The sequence below is a fragment of the Crocodylus porosus genome, unplaced genomic scaffold (assembly GCF_001723895.1).
Source record: "Crocodylus porosus isolate Cpor-Errol unplaced genomic scaffold, CroPor_comp1, whole genome shotgun sequence".
NCBI lineage: Eukaryota > Metazoa > Chordata > Crocodylia > Crocodylidae > Crocodylus > Crocodylus porosus.
The window spans coordinates 5961106-5972021 of NW_017728907.1; the positions used below are offsets into that span (position 1 = coordinate 5961106).

The 10916-nt window shown below is 35.7% G+C and overlaps 1 protein-coding gene across 1 annotated transcript in view; it reads left to right on the top strand.

The window, feature by feature from the left end:
* Positions 1-10916, top strand: part of DENND1B (DENN domain containing 1B) — a 300147-nt gene that overhangs the window by 262281 nt on the left and 26950 nt on the right. Inside the window, exons 17-20 of the mRNA XM_019530566.1 lie at positions 1826-1866; positions 2826-2894; positions 5414-5470; positions 6278-6388. Of these exons, the coding sequence (XP_019386111.1) occupies positions 1826-1866; positions 2826-2894; positions 5414-5470; positions 6278-6388 (278 nt within the window). The remainder of the gene's footprint in view (positions 1-1825; positions 1867-2825; positions 2895-5413; positions 5471-6277; positions 6389-10916) is intronic.

Sequence of the window (10916 nt, forward strand, 5' to 3'; positions counted from 1 at the left end):
TCAATGTCTCTGGAGCAAAAACCTGTCCTTTTTGGGCAGCACCGTATTTACTTGATTCTAAGACTGGGGTGTCCCCCCACCTCCATTTAATATAATGGGGAGGAGTGCCCCTTGTCTTAGAATTGCATTTGAGGGTGTTTCAGGGGGACAGGTGGCTCCCTCTCCTACCTGGGGTCAGGGCCATACTTTCAGCTGCTGCCTGCATGCCTACCCCCCTACAACACCTCTGCAACCCCCCTTCAACACCTGTGCACCCTGCTGTCTCCTCCCGGCAGCATCGTCTTCCCATCTCCCCACCCCCATGCAACCTGTGCTGCCCCACCTGCCCTTTCCCACCCCACCTTACCTTTGCTCCATGCTGGCAGGCTCTGTGCATGCTGTAGCCTGGGTCACTGAGTACAGCCCCATTCTGGCCCCACAGCAGTGACAGGCAGCCCACACAGCTGCTATAGGGGCTGGGCTGGGTACATGCTCCATGCCCCAGGCTAGAACAGGGATGGAGCCTGCCAGCCTCTGAGCAAAGCCTGAGAGGAAGGCAAGAGCAAAGGCTGGGGGAGTGGGGAGAGTAGAGGCATGGAGGGGGAGATGGAGAGCAGGTGCTGGGAGAGAATTGAGGGAATAGAGACTGGGAAGAAGGGACACAAGGCTGTGGAGGGACAGACAAAGAGAAAAAGTGGCAAGGAGGCAGGCACAAGCAGGGAGCAAGCTGCTTGACCTCCCTATATGACCTGTCCCCCACCCCTACTGCCTTTCCCCCTCCAGAGGTAGAAGGGATGAATTAAAGACAACCCTCCAATAATTAGGTTCTATACATGGAAAGTGATAACAAATTTATAATTTTTCCATTTATATGGAAAATGAACGTAAGGAAAAACTTCACATTCTTAATGTCCAGGGTCTGCAAGCACCTACTTTGGACTCATTCAAAAGGCGCTTGTATGTTTATCTTGCTTGGATCATTTGATTCCCACAGACTTCCTATCTATGGCAGGAGGGCTGGACTTGATGATGTCATGAGGTCCCTTCCAGCCCCTTATGTCTTTGTCTATGTCTGTGTCATTTATAGAATCTAATAATTGTGGGGACTCATCTTAAATTTAGGGTGGTCTTTGATTCAATAGATATGGCAATAGCACCCAATGATTCTGTCTGTGTAGGTCATTACTCCTTTCCTGGCCTTTTACAAAGATTGCAACTCTTCATATATGAAAGAAAGATCCTGCCATTTACACTTCTATTTTCAGTGAGTTTCCATGCATCAAATATAGGAAATGATGCAATAGTGTTTATTAATACCTCCAATCTTCTTTTCATTCTCATGATAGTATCATCAGCCAAATTATTTTTCCCGTACTAATTTTCCCAGAAGGATAAGGGAGCAAATCCATTTCTGGGAAAAAAGGCAGCAATCGTTATATTCAGTGCAATAAGTATTGTACCATACCTATTCCTTCTTTCAGACATGTATGATTTTCTTTTCTTTTCTTTTTAGACCTTTGATCAGTCTGAATTGCTGAGAGTTATATGATTATGGTTTTAATATTTCTTTATACATAAGTCAGAGTTACCAGCTGTCTTTGGAGAAAAGTATAAAGTACAATGAAAAAGAAGCACTGTTTGAGACAAATGGAAAATTTGTAATATAAGAAGTCCCATTTTTATTTTTTATGTATATAAACTTACAGTCTTTACAAGCGGGATAGAAACAAAAAAACATGTCATCCTCTAAAAATGATTTTATGGAGTGTGTGTTGTGGGGAGGCTAGTGATACCCTAACTATTTTAAATGCTTCTCACCTTATTTTATTTTCCATTTTTGTCACAGGAAATTCAAGATCCTATCAGCAGTGGGTGTGTACAGTAAAGGTATAAAAAGCTTTATTCTTATTTGTCTAGTTTCTTTTTGGAAAAAGTCAATATTTTGAATGTAAGACTTCTAAAGGATAAGATTTTATATGATCAATTACTCCTTTCCTGTCATTTTTTTCTATCCCTTTTGTTCATGCAGTGGAAATAAAGAAGCTATTTTATCCATATATAGTTTGTCATACATTAGTGTCTTTGGGTATAGCAAAAGTTTACTGAATTAAAAAATAGGAAAAAAAATCCAAAAAATAAATCTTATCCAAAAAATAAATGTCAAGATTTCAGAAGCACAGAATGTTTTTCTTTTATATCTAGTCAAGGACATTTCTGTAGTCTATTGTTGCATTCCATAACTGTGAGTTAGGTGGGTCAGTAGGATTTGAAAGGAATTTTATCACTTCTAGAGAACAGCAGTTTGGTTAATATGAGCAGAGGATTTGTGAGTGTGTTGTTTTTGGGGGGGTTTTTTGTTTTTTTACATAGTTTAACTAAAAGAAAAACTTCTGTTGCACAAAATTGTCACTATTCAGGATGAGTATAATATAGTATTTAAATGATCAAAACTTTGGTTTGATTAAATTAGGCATAGATATTTTGATCTGATGAGAATTTTTAAAAACTTGCACAAAATGCATATTTAGATACATTAGAAACTGGGAATAGTTTCTTTACTACATGTCAAATGATTACAGTGCATGCAGGCTATGAGAATACATCATTATATTAGAATGCATTGATAAATATGTGTCAGCCGTGATAATGATATACAATAAACCTTGTGTAGATGCGCATGGTAAGTTGTAGAAGAAATGCAGCTGTGGACGTTTTTCTAATTTGAAAACAAAGACTTTTATTTTACTACTTTACTTCATGGCAGGCCCTTATGCATTTTGCTTGCTATTATCTAACTTTTGACCTTTGTTGAAAGGATTATTAAAGTAATTTTTTGTGTATTTCAGAAAGGAGGTGCACTAATCAACACAGCAGTGACCAAAGCCAGTCCTGCCATGAAAACGGCGTACAAATTTGTAAGATCATTTTCCCCAAACTGTTTATGTTTAAAAATTGCAGTAATTATCTATAGAATCTAGTATTTCTTAAATACTGAAAGGGCTGTATACTTCACCCATGTGCTATAGAGGAAACATTACAGGCTCAAGAACTATTTTTGGTTTGTATTCATGTTTCAGTTCAGTCTTGGAAACGGAGGAGTTCATTTAGAAAAATAACCATTCCTGGTTTTCGGAAATTCAATATATTATATTGGTTTTATTTACAATACAAAGAGAAGCTTACCTGTTACATGCGTGACAAGCAGCTGAAGACCTCCACTACAGTGGAAAAAAACAACATTAAAATGGGGACCCTGAAAACACTCATTCATTCTAAAGCCTGTTTACATCAGCGTGACACTATAAACTGAAAGTAGGTGGAAATGTAACTACACATTTAAGAATCCTTTTTGGCATTAGTGTGCTAAAAAAGTTTTTAATTCTAATAAGAATCAGTCTCCAAGGAGCAAACACCCCTGGCATGAGCAGATACAACTGCACCTTGGCAACAGTATCTAAAGTGCTTATGGAAGCATTTTTATCATTTGGCAGGGAAGGTCTGCCATCCAAACATGCTGTTGCATACAAGATATTAATACAATCATTTTTTTTTATTTGCGAGCCTATTTTATACTAATTGGTTTGAGGTTTGTAAAATCGCAGTAATTAAAAAAGATGTGGACTTTGGACTCCTTTGTTATAGTTTCCTTACCCAACTCAAGTTGATTTATTTTCAGATTGAGTCCAGTTTTAAAATTATTTTAAAATAAAACCGAATTCCAGTACCCGTTGGGTATAGTTTATCTCAACTTAAAAGAGAATCTTGAATTCTTCATATATCAAAATAAAACAAGCCATGAGGCTAGAAAGAGTAAATACAAGTTCTTTGTTTTCATGAACTTATTTATTTAAAAATAGTTAATTAGCAGGTTAGCTAGAAAATATTCTCCTTAGTTTGTACTAGCTTAGATGACGTTACCCTATTTTCTCCTAGCCTATTAATAGCCACAGACATTTTTTCTTTAAGTGAACTCTTTGACTTAGAAGGAAGTCCCATTAACTACTGTGAAGGTCTGTACACATGTCCTCTCACACAGAGCACATTGCAAGACCAGACCTAGATGTCTTCTGTTACATTATTTTCTTGCATACATACAGCAGCCCGTATACTTACTGCTGGGAATGTAGAATACCACTCGTACTAGAATGAGAATTGTCTGGTGGGTGGCACTGAAACAATAACAGGGTTGGTACCTTCTCCTAGAAGCTTTACAGAACACCCCAAGCATGTCCAAATGTTGTGAGACTGAGTTGGGAGATAACAGTTGTTCTCACAGTAGTATCTTCTACCTGACACCTTGTTGCTTTGTGAAAGAGCTGCTGGGTACGTGATTTAATAGTCAAATTTTCAGAACACCTCAATATGGCTTCTTAAAGAAATGTTTTTCATTCTCAAAAAAGTGTGTGCACAGAAAAATATATAATGGTCTTCACAAATGACATCTGCCTGCAAAGTAAGAGCAAGTTTTGTGTAGGTAATTTGCATATACAGACTATGGGATTTTTTTATATGATCTTAAATGTGAAAAATTGTAGAAAGCACAATTTTTTTCATGATGTCTTTTATTAAACCAACTTTATAGTTGGGAGAGATGTTAGACAAGCTTTTAGGAACTTTCCATATCAGTACCACACTACTAAAAATATAAGCTAGAATTCTCAAGAACATTTTTAAAAGTTGGTTCTAAAGTTACTTTTAATCTAATTGGACTCATGTAGGAAAGCTTTCCTGCTTCTCTCAAACCAAATTAATATTTTCCTAGGAAAATACAAAATGCAGAAAATTTGGGGGACAACTGCTTGTCATCTAGAATGATATTTCAACCCTCTGTATTGAGGGATATTCGTGGGTCCATTCTCTCTGCAAACTACTGTCATGAACAATAGTAAGACGGCTGTCTAATGCACACAAAATTTCCTCCTAAATAGCAGCAATACGCTGTTCAGCAACACTGGGCAAAAATCTCCATCTGCATATGAAATCACATCATTTCTCTTAAGATTGATGTTGCTTTGCAGGTTGCCAGTCTGGAACATGATAACAGCTGTCTTGAAAAACTTAATATTTTTTCAACAATAATTGCTAATAAATATTTCTTCAAATTTAAAAGACCATTTTAAATAAAACTTGGGTGCTAGGGAATAAGTTGATTAATTTTTAACCTGTTTTTATTAATATGTTGGCTAAAATATTGTATTTAATAATATTGATATGCATGTACAGAGAAACAACCTTTACTATGATAACACTTATTAAGATAGGTATAACTAGCTGATACAACACATGCAAGACTAGTGACAGATGATTATCCTACCTTTATCACATAATGTAAAAAAGCTTAATTTTTCATTAAGAATAGCTTTATAAAGCATATTATTTGAACACAACTGATACCTTGCATTGCTACTTATGTCCTTTTGTTTTAATTTTCCAGGCTAAAAATCAGGCAAAGCAGGGAATAAAAGAAGTGAGGAGTAAGTTAAAACATAAGGTATGTAAGATTAGTTTTACTTTCTTACCTTACCGCTTGCATCAGTTTGAAGCTTATACTTTACAAATCACATGAGATTTGTGTTTTTAATGACTTTTGAAATATGCTTAGCCCTTTGTTCAACAATACATTTTTCATAACGAGCCCTCTGGCAACTATCTGTCATTCTATGCATCCACTGAATAATCTCTTTATTGTTTGCATATTTTATCATAGAACAACAGAGGTCTTCAAAGATACATTAACAGGATGTATGTTTTCATAAAGTTGATTGCTTTGATATCACAATTGAAGCCTTTGCTTCGAGCTGTGACTTTAAGATGGGAGAGTCTTGCAGTGCAATGAAATTCAGAAGGTGTAGTTGTCTTTTTTGGTTTCGTAAGATCAGTGTACAATGCCAGTGTTTAAACTGAATAAAAAAACGATGTTCAGAAGTAACATTATAGAAATATCAGAGTGAATTTTGATTAAAGGCATTTCACCACCAAGTTTTCCTGTTGAGTTGTATCTCTTATGATTTGCTTTGTGGGTAGAGGGGACTATTTTTAATGTTGTTTTTATATTTATCTCAATATTCTAAAAATATTTTATACGCATTTGAAACTTGACATCTTAATGATTCATTGGGTAACTTAGCTTCCTGAAAAGTTGATTTTTATTTTGTTTCTAGGTGATATTTTATGACAGACTTTTAATAATAGTCTTATTTGTTAAAGTAACATTTACTGCTTTATGTAGGTATATTTCAATTGGACAGACTGAAGTAATTGCTATAAATAAGAATTTTAAATCTACTTTATTCTGTAGGAAAGTGATGAAGAACATGGGACTCAAAGTTCAAGTGCAGCACTGTATACTCCAGTCTACACAGTACACAATGAGAAGAGAGGAAGTTTAGAGAAACGAAAACTTGCTCAAGTAAGGCACAAGAATCTTACGCTTTCATTGTCCTGAAATATGAGGGAAATGTTTTTGAGTCACACTGATGTGCTGGTGAAGACATTTACTGATAATTTCTATTATCTATATGCAGGAATATGATGTAAACTTAATGATACTCCTTGCAGAGTGTACTGCTTCAGAAGAGATAATGTGGCTATTCATATGTTGCCCTCCTAGAAGGGAAGAAGACAGACATTTTGAGACACTGATTTGATCTCTTAAATCCCATCAAAATCAATGAAAATTGAAATTTAAACTTCTAGTCCCATGACTGTTTCCAAAACCTATCCAGTAAAAGCTGTATTTTGTTACTTCTTCAAAAGTACTGATAAGAAAATGCATAAGGTAGTTACGTAAGAACTGGGGAAATCTAAGGAATGCTGTGTTTGACAGCTAATTCAGCAGCGTGCATCTTTTATGGACTTCCACTAGATAAATAATTGTATTGGCATAAGGTTCATTTCCAATAAAAAACAAACATCACTTTTTAAGAAATGTTCCCCAGGACAAGACCTGACAAAGAATAGATTGCATTTGAAAGTTTTTCTAACTCTATCCCAAGTACACAGTTGGTTCAATAAAAGATATCACCCAAAGAAATCCTTGCCCTCCAAAAATTAAGGAGTTCTGATATGCACAACCTGATTCCTATCTTTAACAATCATTTTTATTATGTATGATACAGTGTTGGTCATTAATATATTGTTTAAAAGTCAATTGAATCTTTTAATTCAGATATTGCTTAAGTTGATTATCGTGTTGTGATTTGCTACTAAATCAGCACATCAGGTGGACTTGATTAATCAAGTCTGCTGGAGCATGGTAATTACAGTGCTCCAGCAGCCTCCTGCATCTTGTGTATCAGTGTCCTCATGCTTCACAATGGTGGCATGGGCACTTTAACTAAAGCTCATTGAGCAAGCTTTAGTTTGAACAATGTCATCACCATTTTGAAGTGTGGAGATGCTGATAGACGAGATGCTGAGGAGCTTTAATTAGAGCGGCTCTCAGATCCTCCTCCCCCATCCCTGGAGCATGTGTAAAAGTGCCTGGAGGTACTAGATTTAATGCACATTAACTAAAGTGCTTTAATACACATGTGCCCACTATGTCATATCCTTTACTTTCTGTTCTTAATTTCTTTAATGGTTCTCATTTTCTGTTGCAGCTCAGCTTAACTCTTTAATTCCTTAATGTTTGAATTACATTTATTATTGAGCCTTATGCTCTGTAATGTGACGCATAGTTGTTTTCTGATTTCTCTTTAGTAGGATTGTACATTTTTATTTAGTAGGATTGTACATTTTTATTAATATATACAAATTTCTACTTTCTATACTACAAATGTTTCCTTCTCAGGTAAGTAATGAGTGCCAAAGATCAAAAGACTGTGTTGTTTTACTTTCAGTATCATGATGTTATAACAGAATTCTAATTTTCTCAATAATATCCTGTTCTTCAAACAATAATCAAAGGAAAAGTGTTTTGACTCCACTATAAAATAAGTGTCAATTAGTGATCTGCTGAATTGGAGGTTGAAAATAAATGTTAATATTGAGCCCATTGGATGAGTGTAAGAAATTCTGTGAGCACTTCCTTTTTTGATGGAGGTCCTACACCATTCCTTGTTTTTAGCTTTCTTTTAAAGACGGAAAGAAAGTCTGAAACTGTGTGTCCTCAGTGTATTTTCATTGCTAGATCAGTAAACGCAGTTGATCATGCAATATAACTGTCTTGCTGTGATTATCAAGAAAGAAGGCTCCCAGATATACTTATCATTTTAAAAATGTAATACTACAATTAATATTGGTACCAAACATATGCAGTTTTTGGTGACCATGACATATGTCCTGATAAAAGGTCACATCTCAATTTAATATAAATTCACATACATACATCTATTTGTATACTCAGTTAATTTATCATGTATATATGCTATTATCTAAGTGCAGCCTAAAGATATATCTGCACATTCAGATTGTATTCTTGTGTATCCAAATACTGAACTTATGCACACTTACAGTTTACTAATTTGTTTTATGCTTAGTTCTGTTTGCTCTGCCTCTTTAATTGTTTCATCTTAATATTTGACTCAATACTAGTAAATTGTACAAAGGTAGCATTAGCCCATGGTAAGGCTGCTGCGTATATGTGCTAGCAGGATTTTTAAGCAGTTACACCTTTTTTTGTTCAAGCAGGCATAGACAACTAAGGTTTAGTCCGATACTGTTTACTAGACAACTTCTTTATTTTTGAAAGCAACACATACTGCTTTCGGAGTGATGCAGTGTATCAGAGCAGAACAACTTGAGACTTTTTTTTGTGTCCTGTATAATGCAGGGGAAAACTAACCGTACTGTAGAAAGCAGGGGTTTGTTTACCAGACAAGCTCTGTCACTAATGGCCCCATATCTTTGGCCTGCTGAGAGAGCAGCATGTCCTGTATCCCCCTCCCCCACCCTCCCTTGAATGTTACAAGCAGTCAGTGGACAAGGAGCAACAAACTGTAATCACGCCAAAAACTTTGGTCTTGCACAGTTCAAACAATCTAGACTGTGTGTTCCCAAAACATCGTTATGTCTGTAATGTCACAACCAGTCCTAACTCTTATAGTTTGCTGCTGCTGTTTTTAAATTTGGCGGTTATTTGAGTCAGCTTGCAAATAACGTACTGATCTAACTGCTGTCTTTGAAAGCATGTGTATGCCCGCATGTGTATGCCCACATGCGAATGTCCACACGCGTGCGCACAGGCACGTGCAAAATCATTACTAAAAGCAAATGAATTGCACTCATTGCTTCACAATTGTTGCTGGACTTCCTCTTCTCTCTCTGCCTCTCTTGATTAATCTTTCTGTCTACAAAAATGTTGCCCATTGCTGTCATGTCTGGGTAGTAACTGAATAATTAGAATAGTGCTAATGGTTATCTAGTACCTTATGCTTTTTTAAATATATATTCTAAATAGGGGCACCAGATCGGTTAAGTGGAAAATTGACTTACCTGAATACCTCCAAAAAACCCAGCGTAAGAAAATTTTAAACGTTGTTCTTACCTCAGAAAAATGAAGCCTTTCCCTCCCTCCCAGTATAACCAACCCTTTCACAATAAATCATTTCATAGCAGGGTAACATTAAATTCTTTATGTTACACTTTCTGTTTCATTATTGGCTTATGGATGGAGCTTTCCATTTCCCACTGCTGCTTTCCAAAGAGTAAATTAGAAATATCAAATTACTTATCGATTACTTCAGATAAGTATCTTATGTTTTCTTTTTTAAGTAGTATTATAAGGTAGTCTATAACACTAAAGTATTCTTCATTGCAGAGATAATTTTACAATTATTCCATTATGAGAATATTTTCTAGAGTAGAGTGTGAATCTGCTTTCTACCCCAACAAATAATAGTTTGTATGCTGGTCTGCTAATTAGTACGGTTATTTCCTGTTTTGTTGATGAGGCTTAAATAAATGTCAAGGGTACAACCATGAAGATCTCCCAATTAGGCTTTACGTTTGTAAAACCCAGCCCCTTTGCTTTTGTGTGAAGATGACAGTTCCAACTGCAGCCTCAGCCTAACAGGGCTCAAGGGAAAGGATACTTCTCTGGTTTTATTGAAAACAAGGCCAGTTTGGCCCGGTGAGAATACTGGCACTGGTCACAGTGCAAAGCAGTTTTTAACAATGAATATTTACTAATCTTTACCACTGCTGTCGTGGTTGTTTTAATTTTTTTCAGATCTGCAATAGACGTTTAAAAATTAACAGTAAGTCGGAATGAATTATGGTATGTAAAAAGGCTGCTGAAGCTTAATCAGAAGATAAACAATTAAATCCGTTATAATAAATGATAGTGGCTATATTGGCTTCTTATAATTTGTGTTTGGATAATCTTTCCCAAAGAAAAGAAAAGAACACACATAATTCATCTTAGCCTAAAAGAATTGTTCTCTTTCTATAATATACATTTGAGCCCACTCTTGCTTAGGTTAGCTATTCTGGGCTTTTTGTATGTGCGCAAGCTTAACTGTATTGCAAGTCAACATTAACAGATGGATTGCCCTAAGCAAGGGAAAACCACAACAACAAAATCTAGTGAAAGTGGAGGATTGAAGCTTTTTTATTGTTAAGCCTTATTAAAACCTTGGCATATACACTACTGTTAACTCGTTCATGCCTTGAAGTAATAACATCTCTCTAATATTATTTACTTGCTAAGTAAATTAGGTGTCTGACATACTATGTGAATTTTCAGGTAAAACATTTTGAAAGGAGTAATTTAGAACATGAGATGCTTCAGCCCCCATTGACTTTATTCTGTCACATATTGGGGAACTTTATTCTTGAATTCCTTTAACTGAGGACAGTTTTTTTTTTTTTTTTTTGGTAATACTTATATTAAGATACTGAGGAGTCAATGTTATCGAATCCATTTTAACTTCTGTTCCTTACCTGCATCCATGTAGTACAGATTTCTGGGTGTCCAAGTGCATAAATGCAACCAT